The 22,241-nt window shown below is 36.3% G+C and overlaps 1 protein-coding gene across 9 annotated transcripts in view; it reads right to left on the reverse strand.

Annotated features, from left to right (window-relative positions):
• ANKS1B (ankyrin repeat and sterile alpha motif domain containing 1B) overlaps window positions 1–22,241 on the reverse strand; it is a 1,292,741-nt gene that overhangs the window by 926,481 nt on the left and 344,019 nt on the right. For all 9 annotated transcript variants that reach the window (XM_058308590.2, XM_058308586.2, XM_058308588.2 and 6 more), the window contains exon 9: window positions 8,079–8,222. In XM_058308590.2, the coding sequence (XP_058164573.1) occupies window positions 8,079–8,222 (144 nt within the window). The remainder of the gene's footprint in view (window positions 1–8,078; window positions 8,223–22,241) is intronic.

Raw genomic sequence — 22,241 nt, forward strand, 5'->3', positions numbered from 1 at the left:
TGCCAATGGCCACTCTTTTACCTTCAGTTGTGCCCCGATTCAGATAGAAATGAAGATCTTCTTGCTCTTTGGGAAAATCTCCTTTGCCTTCTGAGACCACTAATGGAGGATTACAGACTGTACCCGGGGCATTCTAGCTGAGGATGCAACAGACATATCAGTGTTTGAGGAAGAGGACAAGAGTCCTGTGGTACATATTAGCGGAGACTCTAGAAAATCAGGCTGGGATGCTTTGAGAGAGGAGCTAAAGAATGGTTCTGCAGAGCCTTTGTTGCCTCAAGATCACCTGGAAAATGCATTGCATTTGAAAGAGCTCAGGTCAAATAAGCCTCCACTGCCACTTTAGGGAGATTCCTAATGCTTCTCCAAAGTGTTCCCCAAGGCTGAATTTTAGAGGTTCCTTAACTGTTAGCTCTTCTAATCTCATATCCAATGTTATTGTATCACCTACAGCATCCTGACCATCCAGTCTATTCTTCAACACTTGTCCCCACCCCAGACAGGCTGACAGGGCATAGGACATTTTTAACTATTAGAAAGTCCTTTCTTTATTTGAGCTATAATATGTCTCCCATACCATATATGTACTGATTTTTGCATACATTAGTGGCAGTGGAACATGCTTGTGTGCAAGTACACAGTTTGTCAGTAGTTATCAAAATGGAAAATGCACAGATCTCATTAACCAGTAGCCCCACTTCTAGCAATTAATTCTGCAGAAAAACTAATGCAAACGTATGAAATAAATGTATGAAGATGTTCACTTGTGACATGAAGTAAGTGTGTGCAGATGGCACTGCAACTGTTTAAGCAAAATGGAAATGACCAAAGTGGGGAGAGGGGTACTAGAGAAGGAATTCCTGCATCAAATAAGGGATTGGACTTGATGACCTCAAATGTTATTATAAGCTCTTGATTTCAGCTACCAGAAGAGAGTGGAGCAGACCTTTCTGGTCTCATTGTCTTTTTCTAGTTTGCTTGTTTCTTCTCTCCCTAGGCACAGGCCATACAACTCTATGGACAAGGGGATAAAGATCTGATCAGCATCAGGAGTCTTCACATGGATCCTGAGATGTTTGGAGTCACCTCTTTTGGTTATGCTGGGGGCGGGGGGACAAACATGCTTCCTACTGATACATCCATGGAAGCACACACTCTCACAGGCACAGAACCTACAGTGCCTAAAGAAGGGGCAGGGTCAGCAGAAGCAGCAGTGAGAACAGGCAGCAACCAAGCCTGCAGTCCCAGGAGGGAAAAACAGCATGGTCAGGAGCAGCCGAGTTAGTTCCAGGAGGAAGCATGGCAGGTGCTGCCAACATATCCTAAGAGTACCTTAACACTGCTGTAGCAAGTGCTGCCATCATGTCCTTGCCCTCAGAGGATACTTTCAGCACAGAAAGCTGCTGGTCTCTCGCCAGATGGGTACCTTGAGTATGGTGACTCAGAAGCAAAGACAAATGACCAGGCTATTACAGAAACAGCTAAAAAGGTTCATAGTGGAACTCCTCATTTCAACCTCGCAGAGTGAAGGCTACATGAACGAATGGCTTAGAAGCCAGGGGCTCTCCCAGCCTGAGACTGAAACCCAGAGGGAAAGAAAGGAAAAAGACAGGACTCTCAATAGAGGGCATTTCCATTGTTATATGACAGGGAAAGAGAAATGGTCATTCTACTTCTGTTGCTTAGGCCACAGGGGAACCACTATGGAGTGGAGAAAAGGGCTCTAAAGAAAACACCAGCCTCAGTCCCACCTCAAGGTATCTAGGTTATCTCAAAAAATTGGAGTGGGGAGGACAATCTGCAACTAGTTCAGGCTCTCCAAGTAATAGCCCCATCAGAAATGGGTTATTGTTGCAGAGCTTCAAAGCCCTCCATGTTGCAGAGAGAATAGTCCTAGGAAAGAGACCCAGCAGGATTGGCTATTAAAGAGCCTTAGTGATGCACACCGAGTAGAGGTGCATGTCTTGTCTACGGTTGTGAAGAAGAGCAGCATCCACCACAATACATATTCATGAAATCAAATTAGCTGCTATAATATTACATACTGTATTAAGAGGAAGGGTACACTAAAACGAATGGCAACTTATGACAGGCTACGACAACCTTTAATAACTTCCCCTTTCCTTTATATTTCTGAGATTAAATGAATGGATGGATGACAGAAAGTAAATGCTGAAGATTACTCTCTCTCTCTCATTCACCAAATATTCTCATCCATTAAGATACTAAATTTAGAGCCAAAATAAATTCTTCTAAAACATCAAATATGTATAACCAGAAGCAGAAACAACCAAACAGGAAGCAGAAAAATGTAAATGAGCCAGGAAAGCAGCATGATATTGTAATAGAGTTTTTAAAAATCCAAGTTTAAACAAATCCAGACTTAAGTAGGTTCAAATGGTTACCCTGAGCATTGGAGATTAAACGTGTGAAATATCTGACATGGAGCAGGCAATGCATAAATGGTAGTGATTATTATTATTGTTGTCAGGATTATTGAGGCTAATCATACTTTATAGAAAGGGCTTAATTTTCCCAGTCCCTTCATTCTTGGTTCCTCTTCCAATTTTTTGTCCAAATTAAACCTTAACCGCTATGAAATTGTGCTTGACATTTTTAAAATCTTGTATTTATATTTGGATATATTTAAGATATCCAAATTAAGATACCCAATATATTCTCCAATAAAAAAAGCTCTACTTACATTAAAGCTACTTAGTCTTCTTCAATAACTTAATACCCCAATTTTACTTAGAATTCTGAATTTTTGTGCATTTAAAAGGTATTGCTTCTGGTAGAAGCTTCAATAATCTAGTCATAATGGAAGGGTAAAATACCAAAATAATATTCATTAACAAGAATAGAAAAGTGCCCATTTTAGCCTCCTCACTCCAATTTTAGTATTCTTTTTAAAAAATTTTTAAATGTATTTAGATTACATTAATGTTACATTATAATATGGGGGATTCCCAAATACCCCTCTCCCTACACCTCCCATATTTTCTCACATTAATACCGTCCTTCATTAGTGTGGTACACTTGTTACAATTGATGAAAAGATTTTGGAACATTGACACTAAGCATGGATTATAGTTTATATTGTAGTTTATACTCTCTCCCCCACATTTTTGTAGGTAATGGCAATATATGTAATGGCCTGTATCTGTCATTGTAATGTCATTCAGGACAATTCCCAAGTCCCAAAAATGCCCCCATATTTCACCTGTTTTTCCCTCTCCCTGTCCTTAGAACCTCCAGTGGTCACTGCCTCCACGTCAATGATATAATTTCTTCCATTGCTAGAATCACAATAAATCTATAGTAGAATACCAGTAAGTCTACTTTAGTCCATAGTTCATTCCCCAATCCTGAGGATTCTGGGATGGTATTGTCCACTCCACCTCTAATAGAGAGGGCCTTCAATCCCATGGGGCATATGATTGGGACTCTCTTGCTTGCAGTTGTAGGCTCTCTTGGTTCCTTGGGATGGTCATTGTCCATCCTCATCTCCTCATTAATTGTCCTGGGTGAGTCCAATGAACTGGAGAGTAGGTATTGCAACTCTGTTGGCACATGGACAATCCAAAGATTTTAGTCTCTTGGATGTACACCTATCAATCCTGGTAGTAACTGTAGGTTCAAATAGAAGAGTCAGAAGAGCCATGTTTAGAGAAACCACAACTGACTCCAACTCTGTCACACAGATGAGCATAAATTCCAAAGTAGGGCCCTGGAAGAGCATCAAACTCCTGAGCTATCTGCCCTGACTACAGTGTCTAGATGTTCCAGAGCCCTCATGAGCTTCACAATTTGAAGTAGTAGTTACATTGGCAGTCAATGAGATCCTGATGAAATATGCATAAGCATAACCTCTGGAATGACGTCCTGACTCACTTTGAAGTCTCTTAGTCATGTAAACTCGTTTACCTTTTGCCCCTTCTCATCAAGGACTTTTTCCAGTTGCTTTGCTAGTTGGTGCTTGGTAGTAATCCCTCTGTGTCAGAGAGGCACATTCCCTGGAATCCTGTCCCACGCTGGGATAATGAATTTATATGCTGAGTTCAGCTTAGAGAAATGCCACATTTGAGCAGCAAGGAGGCTCTCAGGAGGTAACTACTAGGTACCCTGTAATAGTAAGCTAAGTTTCAATTACAAGAGTAAAGTTTCAAAAGTACAGTCATCAATATTATGGGCCCATCAATGGACCATCCTTCATCACTAGTCATTGCCCCTGTACTCAGGGGATACTTGCTTTTCCATTAAATAACGTGGCAGAGCCCCCTAGGATGGGAATTTAATAGCCTTCCAGTTACTGTGTGAATCTCCACTGTGACAATGCCCCATGACAACTGAACACATTTATATGCTTTATATGGATGCCCAGGTGACCTTCCTCCCATGTATTCCCCACCACTGACACCCCACATAAATGACCCTCCCTGTCATAGTTGTACACTTCTGTGATCCAAAACTTCTTCAAAAATGAAGTCAGTAAAATAGCCTAATATAATTAACAAGAATATGAAATAATCATATTTTTAAAATAAGGAATAAAATACAAAACAATTTTTTAAATAAAAAGATTTAGAATAATAAAAAATAATGAAAAATATTTTTTAATATTTTTTCAATTTTAATATTCTTGGGGAAGTAAAAACTTATAGATGAAACCTGAATACGGTCCATTAAAAATCCAGACAAAAACTGAAAATGTCTCTATATGCATATTTTGAATACAGAACAATAGAATTTTAGAAGTATAAGATCCATAGGATCAACCAGTGTTCTCATTTTGCTAGTGAGAAATCGCAGTCTAAAATTGATGAATCACATCACCAAAGCATATAGGTAAGCTTGCTCCCTATTGTGTGTTCTTTCCACAGTCCTCATTTTTTTCTGAAGTTTAGCACCATGATTTGAATATAGTATATATTTGATAAATGCTTGCTGGATCCAATTAAATTAAGGGTTATAGATGTGAAATAAATATAATTTATTCAATTGAATAAATTTGTGTGCATGAAATTTGCATAGCACTACATTAATTGCACTGATCCCAAAAGCTACTTGTAAGGTAGAGTGGTTTTTCATTAGGCCCTACATGTGCAGTGCTTATGGCTAAATGATTTTTAATGGCCTACAAAAATGTTTCAGATATGAAAAAGTGGTTTCAAATTATGAAAAGGAAACTTAAAATTAATGTGTTCAATTGGTTGCAAAATATATTTAGTATTTGTAATTAATCTACACAAAATGCTTTCAAATATAAAAAATTACAAATACTAAATATATTTGAAAGCATTTTGTGTAGATTAGGTTCTTGTTTTTCAAATTTCAAGTGTTCAAATATTACTGAGAAATCAGAGCTAATCATAAAATAAATTAATTACTTTTACATAAACAATTTCAAATGCAAAACTACTAAAAACCTTTCTTAATTTACAGTTTTCTTAAAAGAAAGTTTTAAAAATGGAAAACACATATCCTCTTAACTCTTCTAATCAGACAATAAACTATATTAAGTAATAATGTGAAAAAGCTGCCCAGAAAAGCTAGGTAATAAAGTAAAAATCCAGATAATGAATTCAAAACCGTTACAAGTTATAGAAAAAAATTTACATTTTCTATGCCTCCAGCATCATAATAAATATATTAAACTATATTAAAAGGAATCAACCATTTATAATAAATATAATTTTATTGTAAAATACAATTATTTATATAGCTGCTAAAGGAGAGCCCATCTACCTTTGTAATATTCACACACACACATATATACACACATATATGAGAATTAGTCTATACAGTAAGAACATTTTAAGAAACCAAATCAGGAAGACTAAAATAAATGGATATGCCCCAACTCTTGTTTGTTGGATTAAATTAACTGTTAAAGGATAATTCTTCTCATGTAAACTAAGAGATTTAGTGCAGTAACAAAATCCCAATAAGGATACTTTTTTTAAACTTAGCAATAGTAATTATGAAATATAAATTAAAATGTAGGCAATCCTATCAGCTAATAGATTTAATATAATAATATAATAATATTATAATAAATATAATAATAATGAAGGCTTTTTCCTGCCACATATTATTTGTAACAATATCAAAACTAAGTTAAGTGCTTTGGAAAATAGAAATAAAAGACATTACAAAAGTAGATCCAGGACAAAGAATGAAATATAAGATGAATGGGAAGTATTATTCAGTGCAAAGTCATAGGAAAACTAGATATAAGAAGCACAAAACAAATAAAGAATCATATTTGGAATTTATGATAAGGAATTCAAGATGAGAACCATCAACAAAATAATAAGAATATAAAAATTATCTCCCAACAGATAAATTTGAATCTGATAGTTTAAACTACACAGCATGCTAACACACGTACGCATATAAAATTAAGACAAAAAGAAAAGTTGCAGACTAGGAAATATTTTATCACACATATAACTACTAAAATTTTGATATCCAGAATATTGTGTAACTAATAATTTGCTGAAGCAGTATCAGTCCTCACAGAAAAATGGTAGAAGAAAAAATATGTATCTTTATTTTTTAATTAAAAACTTGTAAACAAAAAGCAATGTACTACCAATCCTAAAAAAAAATAACAAAACAATAAAAGTAGATGTTAGTAAGGAAGTAGCGAATCAGTCATATTTTTGCCATTTTGATTAGTAGATTGATCTGACAATGATAAAAGACCTAAAACAAAATACATATTTTGTTCCAAGAATTCTTTTTAAGATATAAGGCAAGATAATGGTTAGAAAATCCATTTTACAAAGATGTTAATTTTATTGAAGAAAAAAATCGTAAAAGCATTCAAACTGTTAAGCAGATGAGAGTATATTAATAAAATGAAATCTACTACACTCATTACTTTCCTTTCCCCTTAGCCCAAGCATAAATAGGTAAAATTCTATATGTAAAACTTTAAGTGAAGAAATAAAACCCTACAATATCCATATATCTTCATTAACTCATCAACAATAACTTAATTATGACTATATGCCAGGAACTCTACTAAGCACTGATCAAAGATATCAGTAACAATTCTTAAAGCATATGACCGAATGCCTTAAAGTCCTACAAATATTTCAAGATGAAGAGATACTTGAAGCCCTTATTGCTGAATCGATTATCCTATTCAGCTTCCACAAGAAATTACTATTGGAATTTGATTGGCTCTGATTAAATTGTCTGTGGCATGGATCACATGTGATCTCTTAGACACAACTACTTAATATTTGTTACAAAACAGAAAAATCATTTTTGAGATATAACACTCTAGCCAATTACTGTTAATCTTTCATTTTCTGGCATAGATTATTTAACCTTTTACCATTACACTCACTCTTTTGATTAAGTTCTTTTTCATCTTTTTGTAGGGTTGTTTTCATTGTGTTTTCTAAATTCTCAACTTTGTTTGGAATATTTTGCTCATTTCTGAAACTCCTCAAAGGGCTATCGTCCCTAACACACAATAGGAATTTGAAGTTGGTAAGATGGAATTTAAAACGACTTGATGAATAGTGTAATGATTTCAGACATTTCAGACTATTTTAGGGTTTTGGTCGCATATTCGGATTGTATTCCAAAAGCCTTAGGGATGCACAATATTCTAAAATGTTTCCATTGTTTTTTAAAAAATCACTGGCTATGATTTTAAAGAGCCATAGTACGGTTTCTCGAAACTATCTTTAGATTACTTATATTAATATAAATTATAATTTAATTAAAAAACATTATTTAAAATGATATATTTCTAGAACACAAATATTAAAACTTCATAATTAATACAACTTTTCTGGAACAAGCGTCATAACCAAAATAAAACAAACACATTAAATTATGTGTTTTCAGATGCACACATAAACACAGCAAGTTTCATACCCACTTAACTGACTCTTTATCTGAAATGACTCTAACTGATTTACTGAATTTTGTAATCCTTTTTCAGTTAGATAGTAATTGGATTTTCAGGAGGGGAAGGAATATTTAAGATTTACTTAAGAATATAGATAATCATCTTTATGTTTTACTTTACCTTCATAAAAACAAACCTTTACCTGTGCAAGAATGGGAAAACCAAGGTTCCTACATCCATTACAAGGAGTTAATGCTTCCCACAGTCCTGAGGGTCCACAAGTGTTTTCATCATCTTCTTCTTCTTCCACCTCGCCTGGTGACAAATTTATTGTAGATGAAGTTCTCTGAAATTAAATTTATATTATACCAATATATTATATCAATATTATATATATATATAACATCAAATAAATTCCATAAATTACTTGTGGTATATATTAGCAGGCAAAAATCATCTTACTTCTAGTCATAGTTATATAACTTCATATCCATGTAATTGAGACAAAACAAGTATTTTTCAATTGAAGTTAAAAGTGAAAACCTGGATACTACTTATAAAATAAGGTACAAAGTTCATAATAAAGAATAGGATATGATAGTGATTCAAGAAAATATCTGAATAGCAACAAATGAGAAAAATATGATATTCTTGATCAAGGATATGTTTTTGGGAATAAACTTAAGGGAAAATATAGTCAGGGGAATAACAAAAATATTTATTGAAATAGGAATTGCTATAAAACTCATTTTTTTCACAATGTCACCAAACTTGAACATTATAAAATTTATTGTACATGTAACACAGGTAATACTTTAAAATTTCATAATGAGTTTCCCCTGTTGAGCTTACATATTTACTTTTGTTACCTCCCAAATTCCACTAAAAATATATTTTTTTAATGTTTAAACCACAAGGACAAGGAGAAAAGGAGAGCTGCTAGCAGATGAAAGATATCAAGTAAACTTCTGAACAATGATAAGCAGAAGGGTAGTTATACCTTGTTTTACCACGCTTGAGAAAACTGAAAACAAATTGCCTACAAAGGAATGACTATTCACGACTCAACATCCTTAGGAGGGCTTAGGAATCAGAGAGTGGCTACCTGTGAAAGTATAAGTGCAGGTGAAACTGAGACAGGGTGGAAACTATAGAAGAAGGAATTAGGTCTACAGACCTATCTCCTTCCTTACTCAACCAGGGGACTAACCTTCACTACCTGGCAAGATATTAATGGTTTATTTTCTGGAGACACTGAGACAAAGGAATTAAGAACTCTAAGGACCCATGGATAGTGAGCACAGTGGTGCCTCTAAAAATAAAGGAATTAAATAAATATCTATGTAGTAAATGAAGATTTCCAACCTATCCCAGTGCTTTCCCATATTTTTCCTAGAGAACATTGACGATTTTATGCAGAAATTGAACTCCCAAGAAAAAAGATCTCTATTACTCTATAAAATGGCAGGGTTTATACTTAAGCTCCTGCTGTAAAGCCAACCTCACAACAAGCTAAACAGTTTCTGATTTCTCAATTAAATACAAGAACTCAAGGATCATCACATATTTGAGGAAAGCCTCTAACAGAGACCAAAATGGGAACTATTATAAATAAAAATTATAAACATTAGAATAGAAATTTTAGCATTCATAAAGTAAGGACAAAATGATACATAGAAGGGTTAGAAAATAAATCTAAGGAAAATGTCCCAGAAGATAATGAGAGAATAAAAGTTTAGAAAACTAGTGTATAAAACCACAGGTCCAATATCTGGACAACAAAAGTTCCGGAAATCAAGAAGAGAGTAGAGATTGGAGAAAATTAATGAAGAAATAATGCAAGAAACTTTCCCAGAACAGAAATTCTGTATTCAAAAAACTGTTCCAAGTGAATGAAAAAAAAATTCATCTGTAGAAATTTGTGTAAAGATCTTCAGAATGTACTGTTCAGTGCAGTACTGACAGATCATGATTACTGAAATTATCAGATATTCTACTTTTGGATTGCATATAACATCCCCACCCTTCAAAAAATTTTGTTGCTTAAAAAATAGAAGACTTTCTTCCTCCTGCTATGTCAAAGAATTAGTTTTACTACATTCATATCTTATCTTTCCCTTTAACATTTCTCAGAACTAAGAAATTATGAAAATATTCCCTCAGTAATTCCTCAAGCAGTTACTGTATTTAAGATACAATAATAATAGCCACCAACTAATGAGCACTTTCTCTGTGAAACAATGGGTAATAGGATTATTATTCATTAATTGTTTGAATTCACAAGCAACTCTTCGAGACAAATACTGTTTATGGCAAAAACTAAAGCACAGAGGTCAAGTAAAACTCAAGGTCATAGAGTTAGTAAGTGGCAGAAACAGAATTCTAATGCAGGCTACTTGACTCTAGAGCTTACCACACTGCCCTCCCCCCTTAATTACTATGTTACATGGTCTCTCATTTGGTACAATATTTTGTAAAAGGTAATATATTTAATAATAAGCTCATATAATTACAGTTTAAATCAAAGAATCATGTTTGTTGAATATGTTTCTGCTAAACATTGACATTCCTGAGCACATTTTGCTATCTGAAGCAGCCAATAAAAGTTTCTATAATTTGGTGCAAGGTAGCTCATATTTTCATAAATATACATTTCTCAAATTAGTAATAAAAAGTTATATATATTTGTCTAATCAGTGATAAAAGGCGATTATCACAGGGATCTCTGAAACCCTACAGATCCTCTAGGTGGAAAAACTATTGGGAAGTCTAAAACCTTAATCTAGCAAGAACATCTATATTTGATCACTGCTGTCTACAATGATGAATAAAATGATCAAACAAGCATCTCCTTCACCAACTCATGATCAGCTAATGGTGTGAACATCAACGTTGATATGACATGGCACTATGAACCATTGCATACTTGGCTAAGAATCATCATTTCACATATTTATCACTTATTTTCCATTTTTGTTAATGATGCATAATTATTCAATCCATCAATACAGATTACTTCATTTTTCTAAGTCTCTTTCTCTTCCCCAAGAACAATTCTGTTTGTCTCTCTCCTGCTCATAACCTTACAATGATTTCCCATTGTGCAGCAAATAACATCCAAATTCCTTAATTTTGCTTCAAGGTTCTACTGTTAACCTAGTTTTAGTCCTTTTTTTTGTTTCAATATACTTAATTCAGTTAGAATTAATTGGAATTATTTATCCTTTCCTAATCACACTGCATGCTTTTATTCATGCCTTCCATCTTAATTCTTTGTACAGCCTATTTTACCGCTTAAGAGTTTAGGTTCTAAAATTAGACAGTCCTTGATTCAAGTCCTAACTGTCCTAGTTATTAATTGTGTGATTTTCAGCAGACAAGACCACTGTCAGCCTTACTTGCCTTATCTATGCAATGGAAAAATAATACCATACAGTCTCCCTCATAGGATTTTTCTGATAAGTAAATGTGGTAATGAATATAAAGTTCCTGACATATAAGATTTTGATAAACACTGTCACTTTTCGCCATTATTTTATTATAATCCCACTGATTCTTCAGATTTCATCCTTTATATAATCTTTTCCAGATTTCCCATAAATAGAAATGTCTGCTCTATTCTAAATGTCTATAGCTTTTTTGTATGTCCATTAAGGTATTTTACATAAACCTTAGGGTTACAGATGGCATAGTGGCAAAGAGCATTAGCTTTGAAGTAAAATAGGTATTCATTTAAGTCCTGGCTCTGCCACTTACAAGCTGTGTGACTGAGTAAATCACATAAACTTACTAATCTTCAATTTCCATATCTGCAAAGTAGGTATAAAAATTTCTAGTTGACAGTGCTCTATGAAGATTAAACAAATTGCTTAACAGTGACTGGCACATAAAAAGTAATCATGAAAGACTTCTATTCACATACACATACACCACACACATACACATATGTGGCTTGCTAACCCTACTTAACTATAAGTTATTTAAAGCAAGCATTGCCTTATTTATACTTAACATCTCTCACATTATGTTGTGCATAATAGACTTAATATTTATTGAAAGAATGAACTTCAAACTTTCATTTTCATTTGACTACATAGAAACTATAACTAATACTAAGGGGGTTTATATGTCACAAAATCATGATTGTTATTTTAGTTTTATTTTATATTAATCATACCAATAGCATTGACAGAAATGAAGGTGTTATCAGTGGTTTAGCACTGCCCCCTAAAGACGGTATATAAATTAGCTGTATAAAACCATAATTTTTCTTGATTTCTTTACAATTAGAGATGCCTGGGAAAGATTTTGCCCAAGTAAATATAGTCTTCAATTATAGATGGGAAAGAAACCATATGAATACATTTAACTCAGAGAGTTTCCTTTACATTGAATGACTTTTAAATATCTTACTAGAGATCCAACTGTGTTACCTAAAGTTCCAGATCTCAGGACTTTGTTCTATAGATACAAATCCAAATAAACATACAGGTGAAGCCGATTAGCTTTCATGGTTATAACACTGCAACACTGCAAAGAAAGACTGGAATAATTCTACATTGTTGCAAAGGACAAAGTAGCCACCATGCGTAAATAGCATGTGGAGACAAATTTGAACACAAAGAAAAATATTTTCTAGAATAGTTATATCAGCCTAACACTGAAATGGCATTTCCATCTGAGGTGGCATAAATGTGTGTGTGTGTATTTTATATAATACCACTTACAGTTCATATATTATTTCTGACATAGATAGCCAAATAAAGTAGGGTAAGAAATATCCCTATGTTATAAGAAAAGAGACCAATGCTAGAGAAGTTAGGCAATTGGCAAGATCATCCTACAAGGGTAAGCTAATCACAATCAAAGGACCTGTGACTATCATATTATCTTTCTACCATACCATGAAAGCATAGTTCTAGTTACTGGAAGTTTTCAAAGGAACAATAGATGTTCAAGATATTCAAGATGTTCAGGATACCCACAAAGGAATTTCTGCATTATGCAATAGTTGAGAGTAGAATGACTTTAAGTTATTTTTTAAACTCTAAAATTCTATAAGTCTATGTATTTCAAGTGTATAAAATTCAGGAAAAGGATCACAAAGCTCCTTTAATCCCTATTAGTCAACTCCCTAATGAATGTCGTTAGGAACACACTGACAATAGGGAAAGAGAAAAGTCCAAGGAGATATCCATGTCCTGTCCAAATGCCCCCAGGGAAAAGCACAAACATAGGGTAATAGACTCAGCCAGCACAGAGAAGAGAAATGTGTGAGTGGGGGAAAGGGATGCTAGACTGAGGCAAGACTGACCCTCATGCTATCAGAAAAATAAATTGAAAAGTAGAAAAACAGTCTAACAAAACTGGAAAGGGACCAGGCAAAAAGGGAGAATCCAGGAAGGAGGAAATAGTAAAAAACAGAGATCAAAAGGGAAGACCGTTTGGAACAGAAGTTAGCAATCTGAAATACGGATTTTTTTTTTTTGCTTTGTTTTTCAAAAATGAAATAATTCTATTATTTTTTAAATTTAAAGCAATAAACTACTCATTGTAAAACAAATCATTCAAAACAAAGTATTATAAAGGAGAAAGTGAAACTTCCCTAGCCTCACCCCTACTGTTCAATGCATGTCCTTCTAGGCTTTGTACTCTTGTCCAATGATTCTGTCAGACAAATTCATAAATATGCAGTTGTACACCAAAGGGCATGCCTATTTTAAATTTTGACAATACTGTCTCTAACCTCTTCTCCACACAGTAAAAAGAGAATTATTTTTCATATGGTAATGTGATCATGTTACCTTCTTCCTTAAAATCCGTCAGTAGCTTCTCACTGTTCTTCAGGTAAAATTCAAAATTCTTAACATGACCCAAAAAAGTTGTGTGTGATCTGATACTTCCCTGTCTCTCTAGTCTCATCCTGCCACTGCTATCCTGCCTCTCCTTTGCTTATGATGTTTTATACACAATACATTTTTCTTTCCCATGAATATAACAAACTTCCTCTTACCTTATACATTACCATGTTTAGTTTACTCTGGCAGAGACTGTCAGAGACAGTTATCCCCCAATATACATTCTCCCCCTTTATCTTTGGTATCAGAAAACCTAGTCTTCTTCTTCTATTATAATAGAGTCCCAACTTAATCTGGCCACATATCTGCTTTGAAGAAAGGCCATATTTCCCAACCTCTATTGCAGTTAGATGTGATCATATGAATAAGTTATAACCATGGTTTGGCAGTTTGAAGCTATTTGTGGATCCCAGAAGAGATCATATTCTTGAAGACAATCCATTCTTGTAGATGTGGGCCCCTTTGTTTGGACTGGATTCAGTTAGGGGGACTCTGATTGGATTAATTTAGTGATGCATGATCCAGGATGGATCTTGGACCTCTTGCTGGAGTCCTTTATAAGCAGAGGACTAAAAGCAGAGAACAAGGAGAAAAAGGCACAGAGACAAAGAGATGGAACCCAGGAGCTCAGGGCAGAACTCAGGAGAGAGGAAGCCACAAGACCAGGAAGAGAAGCAGATGCTTCCATGTGCCTTGCTATGTGGAATGAGTCCAGGATCACCAGCAGTCGACATTCATGACACAGCATCTCTAATGGTGCCTTGATTTGGACATTTTCACAGCCTCAGGACTATAAGATTTTAGTGTTATAATTTCCCATATTTCCCAACCTATTTCTAGTATATTGCTCCCAGCAGCTTCTAGCAAACTAAAACACATGAAATATAAGCTTTATCCTTAAAATTGAAGAGACATGTTGTTCTTCCTCCCCTTACTCTTTCTTTATCCCCCTTCCTCTTTCTGATTGGAATGTCATTGTAATAGCTGGAGCTGGAGCAGTCATTTTGGACCATGAACTATCCTTAAAACTGGAGGACATACACAGTGGAACAAGAACAAAAGCTTCTTTCTCATTTTAGCTAATTGTTATTTTGGATTTCCTATTACCTGCCACTGTATCAAATCCTAATAAATTAGCTCTTTTAGCATGGAGCATTACTTTCCCTTGTCTTCAACAGGAGTAATCTTTTTGCTTTAGGTGTTAACTTATATCAGTTCCTTAGTAGGCCTTCTTGATGCCACAGTTTTTAGTATCCTTTCTTAAATGCATTCATTAATTTTTATAGGAATTGTCCCAATTATAATTTTACAGTTACTTCTGTGACTTCAGTTCAATATCTCCTATCCCTGACTTGATTAAAAGTTACATGATTGCAGAGATATCTTTTGTGCTAACTACCACTCCCCAGCACTTATTGTAGAGCCTGGACATTAAAGAACTCTTCACCATATATATGTTGGATGAATGAATGAGTTCATGAATGTCAGTTTGCCCTCAGAAGTGTTTTATTAATATGAACATTTTCACCAAATCTAGGAAGCATCAATTTAACTGTAAGCCAGATTTACTTGTCCATTTACCTCTGGCTCCCCTGTATTTACTTACTCTTTCATCCCACATTCAAATTAATATAGAACTCAGCATCTACTTGAGTTGATCCAAAAATACACTCACCCCAAGCATTTGTGAACAATTTAGATCTTACCCAAAACTCTATAGTGATAAAGGAAAATGGATTTTAAATAGCACTGTTTAACCCCTCCTCCTTGACAACCAATATCTTTCTTCATGTAATAGTGGTTGATCGGAAGGATGTATTTCAGCTCCCCTTCACCAATAAGTGCCAATTTCCTTGGTGTCTATTTCCATCTACAGGTTTATCCCATTAGTTCTTCAAATTCATCTCTCCTTTATTATGCAGAGCAATTTAACACTAGAAATCACCTTATCTCCAAACTTGTACAGGAAACCCTATTATCAAGGGGACTTTTCACAGGAATATTAATTCTTGTCAATTTGAAAGGCAACAACAAAAGACATATCATGAGATTTTATTTCCTATGTATTTTTAAAATTGAGATTTAAGAGTCTAGTGGGGCACTGAGAAAGGACTTAAATTGAAAAGCGTTAAGCTGGTTTAGTTACGTCAAAGTTATAAGAGTACCAGTGATAAAAATGCATAGGTCAGTGATTACAATTCTCAAAAGTAGCAGGACTCAACCTTCAGGAAGATGGCAGACTAGAAAGATACAGAACTCTCTTCCCTTCCAGGAAAAGAGCTAGAGGACAGACAGAAATGGCGTGGAAAAATGTCTTTTAGAGTTTAGGACAACAGAGGAAGGCTGGACACAACCCACAAGAGAGAGGGGAAAAGGAAAAGAATCACAACAGCAAAACTGTGAGTTAAAAGCTGAGGCTGAAAATGCTGGCATCCTCCCACACTCTATAGACCCTTTTGAATTCTCAGGCCTCGGGGCTGGTAGCTACAGACAAAGGGGCCCCAGGGAGCTACCTCCCCATAAAAGGGGAGCGAGAGGGACACAGCCTAAGACTGGTTCAGCTTTTGACCAACAGCTGTGGTCTGCTGTGTCCCATGAACCCTCCAGGCCAGGTGGGGCTACACCATTTTTTGCCTTGGGAGCTGGCAAAGGACTCAAGAGAGCCAACCCTCCCAATTTACCTATCTACTGACCAGGACTGGTTGCTGAGCATGCAGAGGGGAATGAAATTACTTCCTACCCAGGAAAAGGGAGGGGACTGCCAACAAAAGTTGGAGAACTGCCTCTGAGAAAGCTTGAATTACCAGGATCTTAGCCTCCAGGCAGGAACCTCTGTCATACTGATCCAGTCCTTGTTGAGGGAAACACACTCCTACCAGGCATTAAACTGAGAGAACAGCCAAAGAGTCCCATCTTCTGGAAGACCAAAGAAGTGCATGTGAGGAAATTAAAAGTAAAGTATTATAAGAGAGGCTTTTTCTGGCCCTTACAGCCTCCCTCCCCAGGGCCCTAGAGAGCATGTCTGCAACCCTTTACTGGATCCAGGGCCCATATTTGAGCAACTAACAGGGGCAATTCTAAAGACCCAGAACAGGTGGATCCAAGAATCAAAGAATAGCGATAACACAGCCACCACTAAATTCCTAAGAGAGAGAAATCAAGCATCTGAGTAAACTCACTACCCTAAGCAGATGCCTAGACATCATAAAAAAATTTCAAGCATCCTAAGAAAATGGAAAAAAAATTGCCAACAAGAAGACAATGAGTGAGCACAAAGAAGAATTTTAAAACCTGAATAAAAAAGTAACAGAGCTCATGAGAGTGAAAAGTGAGATTAAAAATACATTAGATGCATACAGTGGCAGACTTGAAATGATAGAAGAAAGAATAAGCGTTACAGAAGACAGGACAGCTGACGTTAAAGAGAGAAATGAAAAAAAGAGAGAAAAGAATGGAAAAATTTGGACAGGGGCTCAGGGAGTTGGATGGTAATATGGGATTTTCAGAATGAGAAGAGAAGGGAAAAGAGACAGAAAGAGCATATGAGGAAATAGTAGCTGAAAAGTTCCCAACTCTCATGAAAGAAATTAACTTACATCCAAGAGGCACAGCATACCCCAGTCAGAATAAATGATAATAGACCTACTCCAAGGCACATACAACTCAGGATGTCAAATGTCAAAAATAAAGAGTAAAAATTCTGAGAAGAGCAGGGGAGAAGCAAACTGTCACATACAAGCAACACCCAGTAAGACTTACTATAGATTTCTCATCAGAAACCATGAAAGTGAGAAGACAGTGAAATGATACAATTAAGATACTGAAAGCAAAAAACTGCCAGCCAAGAATTCTTTATCCAGTAAAAAAAATGAGCAGGGGTAGCTATACTAATATTGGACAAAACAGACTTTAATCTCTGTATCCATTCACTGTATGTTCTTCTATGTCCACTTGCATTGTTATCAGTGACACCCAGCATCTGTGTCTCATTTTGTTGTGTTACCTTGCTGCGTCAGCTCTCCATGTGTGTGGCGCCATTCCTGGGCAGGCTGCACTTTTTTCACACTGGGAGGCTCTCCTTATGGGGTGCACTCCTTGCATATGGGGCTCCTGTACATGGGGGACACCCCTGCTTGGCACGGCATTCCTTGCACACATCAGCACTGCACATGGGTCAGTTCATCACATGGGTCAGGATGCCCTGGGTTTGAATCTTGGACGTCCCATGTGATAGGCAGATGCCCTATCCGTTGGGTCAAATCCACTTCCCAAAACAGACTTTAAATGCAAAAAAATTATAATAGATACAGAAGGCCATTATATGTTAACAAAAGGTACAATATACTAGGAAGAAATAACAGTCATAAATATCTATGTACCTAACCAGGGTACCCCAAAATATATGAGGCAAACTCTGGGGAAACTGAAGGGAGAAACAGACAACTATACAATAGTAAGCAGAGACTTCAACACCCCACTCACATCGTTAGATAGAACAATTAGACAGAAGATCAACAAGGAAACAGAGAACTTGTACAATATAATAAATAAGCTAGACTTAACAGACATATACAGAAAATTTCACCCAAACTCAGTAAATTACACATTTTCTCAAGAGCTCATGGATCTTTCTCTAGGGTAGACCACATGTTAGGTCACAATGTAGGTCTCAATAAATATAAAAAAGACTGAAATTATACACAGGGACCCTCTCAGATCATGTTGGAATGAAACTGGAATTCAACAACAGATGGGAAAGAGGCAAATTCACAAATGTGTGGAGGGTGAACAACACACTCCTAAATAATCAGTGAGTCAAAGAAGAAATTGCAAGAGAAATTAGTAAATATTTTGAGATGAATGAAAATGAGAATACAACTTAGCAAAACGTATGCAATAGAGCGAAGGCAGTCTTAAGAGAGAAATTTATAACCCTACATGCCTATATTAAAAAAAAGAAGAAAGGGCTAAACTCAAAGATCTAACTTAACAACTGGAGAAACTAGAAAAAGAACAGCAAACCACTCCCAAAGCAAGCAGAAGGAAAGAAATAATAAAGATTAGAGCAGAAATAAATGAAATTGATAATAACAACAACAAAAAAAAACACAACAAAATAAATAGAGAAAAATCAAGAAAACCAAGAGCTGGTTCTTTGAGAAGAGCAATATAATTGAAAAACCCCTATGAAGACCAACAAAGAAAAAAAGAGAGAAGATGCAAATAAATAAAATCAGAAATGAAAGGGTGAATTTATGACTGACCCCACAGAAATAAAGAGGATCATAAGAGGATATTATGAGAAGCTGGATGCCAACAAACTAGACAACCTAGATGAAACAGATAAATTCTTAAAAATGCACAAACAACCTACACTGATGCTACAAGAAATACAAAAACTTAACAAACCAATCACACTTAAAAAGATTGAATCAGTTATCAAAAAATCAAGTAAAGTCCAGGACCAGATAGCTTCAAAGGTGCATTCTACCAAGCATCTCAAGAAGAGTTAACACTAATCCTGTTTAATTCTTCCAAAAAATTGAAGGAGGGAAAATTACCTAACACATTTTATGAAGCCAACATCATCGTAATACCAAAGCCAGATAAGACACTACAAGAAAAGAAAATCATAGACCAATCTCTCTAATGAACATAGATGCAAAAATTCTCAACAAAATACTTGCAAAGCAAATCCAACTGCATATCAAAAGACTTATACATCACAACCAAGTGGAATTTATTCCTGGTGTGCAAGGCTGGTTCAACATAAGAAAATCAAGCAACATAATATACCACATTAACAAATTGAAGGAAAAGAACCACATGATCATCTTAATCAATGCAGAGAAGGAATTCAACAAAATCCAAAATCCTTTCTTGATAAAAACACTTTGAAAGATAGGAATAGAAGGAAATTTCCTCAGTATGATAAAAGACATATATGAAAAACTCACAGCCAACATGATACTCAATGGGGAAAGGTTGAAAACTTTCCTTCTATGATCAGGAACAAAACAAGGATTCTCATTGTCACTACTGCTATTCAACATTGTACTCACAAAGTTCTAGCTAGAGTAATTAGACAAGAAAAAATAAAAGGCATCTGAAAAGGAAAAGAGGAAGTAAAATTCTCACTATTTGCAGATGACATGATCCTGCATTTAGAAAATTCTGAAATGTCTATGGCAAAGCTACTTAAGGTAATAAATGAGTTCAGTAAAGTGGCAGGATACAAGACAACACGCAAAAATCATTAATGTTTCTGTAAACTAGTACTGAACAATCTGAGGAGGAAATCAGGGGGAAAAATTAACTGCAACAAAAAGACTCAAATACCTATGAATCAATTCAATGAATGAAGTACAGTAACTATATGTAGAAAACTACAAACAATGCTAAAAGAAATCAATGAAGACCTAAACAAATGGAAAGACATTCTGTGTTCATGGATTGGAAGACTAAATTTTATAAAAATGACAATCCTACCCAAACGGATTTATAGATTCAATGAAATACCAATCAAAATTCCAACAGGCTGTGACTCAGTCAGTTGGGCTCCCAGCTACCATATGGGAGGCTCTGGGTTCGTGTTCCAGGGTCTCATTGTGAAAGCAAAGCTGGACTGTGCACCGCAGAGAGCTGACGGCCTGTGTACACAGAGAGCTGACAGTCCATGTGCCACAGAGAGCTGGCATAGCAAGATGACACAACAAAAGGGAGACAAGCAGATACAGAAAAAACGTGCAGCAAATGGACACAGAGAAGAGACAGCAAAAGAAAAGGAACAAGCCACGGGGGGGCGGGGGGAGTAAATAAATGAATAAATAAAATCTTTAAAAAAAATTCCAACAGGGAGCAGATGTGGCTCAAGCAGTTAAGCACCTACTTCCCACATGGGAGGTCTCTGGTTCGTTTTCCAGCGCCTCCTGAAAAAAAAAAAAAGCAACTGAACAGAAGAACCAACTCAGGATAGCCAAGGCAGCTCCGTGGTTAAGTGCCAGGTATCTACATATGAGGTCCTGGGTTCAATCGCCTGCTCCAGTCCCTCACCCCCCAAAAAAATTTTTCAACAGCTTACTTAATAGAAATACAAAAGGCAATCACCAAATTCATATGGAAGGGAAAATGGACCTAAATAGCCAAAGACATTCTAAAAAAGAAGAGGAAGGTGGGAGGAATTTCACTGACTGACCCTGAAACATATTACAAAGCTGAGTGGTCAAAACAATATGGTATTGGCATAAAGATAGACAGGTTGATTAGTAGAATAGAATTGAGAGTACAGAAATAAACCCTCAACTCTACAGCCAACTGGTTTTTGACAAACCTACCACAGTCATGTTAATGGGACAAAATAGATTCTTCAACAAATGGTTTTGGGAAACTGGATATCCATAACCAAAAGAATGAAAGAGGATCCCTATCTCACCCCCTATACAAGAATCAATTCAAAATGTATCGAAGACCCAGATATATAAACCAGGACCATAAAACTACTAGAAGAAAATATAGGGAAACATCTTTAAGACCTTATAGTCAGTGGTGGTTTCTTGGACTTTACACCCAAAGCACAGGCAACAAAAGAAAAAAATAGATAAATGAGACCACTTCAAATTTCAACCTTTTGTACCTTAAAGGACTCTATCAAAAGGCTGAAAAGGTGTGGGAGGAGGGGCACCCGGCTTGCCTCAGTGGCAAACAGTGCGGCAAGAGGTGACACCACCTCGGCCCACTGGGCCTAGACAAGGTGACCACGCCTGACTAGGCCTTTGCTGCTAACGGCTAGCCGGCACCGCCCTCCCCCTTCCTATCTCCCGCCTAGCCCAGCTCTCACTTCCCCTCCCCCCTCCCTTAAACCTAATCTCTTAGTACGCTGTTTGCCCAGCAACAGCTTACAACCACCTATCAGCTTAGTAACAGTGTCAGCCTATCAAGAGTTAGCACATACTCTACTGGCCAATCACTAGCCCAATGCCAGAACATTGCCTTATATGGAAACAGCATTTGCCCTAGCCAATCAGAACCCGCCACACCACTCCCCAATCCTATAAATCTGCATCCCCTTCCGCAATAAACCAGACTTGTGCCATCAGCCTGTCTCCGCGACTCCTTCCTGGGTCGTGCGCCCTCCACGCCTTCGGAGCCCCCGAGGGAAGCCTCAGCGGCCGTACAAGGCTTTCTTCCCCACGCCAGGGACCCCTCTCGTCCCACAATGGGACCCCACTCGTCCCTTAACAGGGACCCCGCTCGTCCCACAACGGGACCCCACTCGTCCCGCAACAGGGACCCCGCTCGTCCCTTAACAGGGACCCCGTTTCGTCCCTCAAAAAGGCAGTCAACTCAATGGGAGAAAATATTTGGAAATCACATGCCTGATATGGGTCTAATATCCATGATGTATAACAATACACTACAACTCAACAATAAAGACACATGACCCAATTTTTAAAATGGGCAAAAGACTTGAATAGGCATTTGCCCAAAGGAGAAATACAAATGGCAAA

This window comes from Dasypus novemcinctus, chromosome 12 (assembly GCF_030445035.2).
Source record: "Dasypus novemcinctus isolate mDasNov1 chromosome 12, mDasNov1.1.hap2, whole genome shotgun sequence".
Taxonomy (NCBI): domain Eukaryota; kingdom Metazoa; phylum Chordata; class Mammalia; order Cingulata; family Dasypodidae; genus Dasypus; species Dasypus novemcinctus.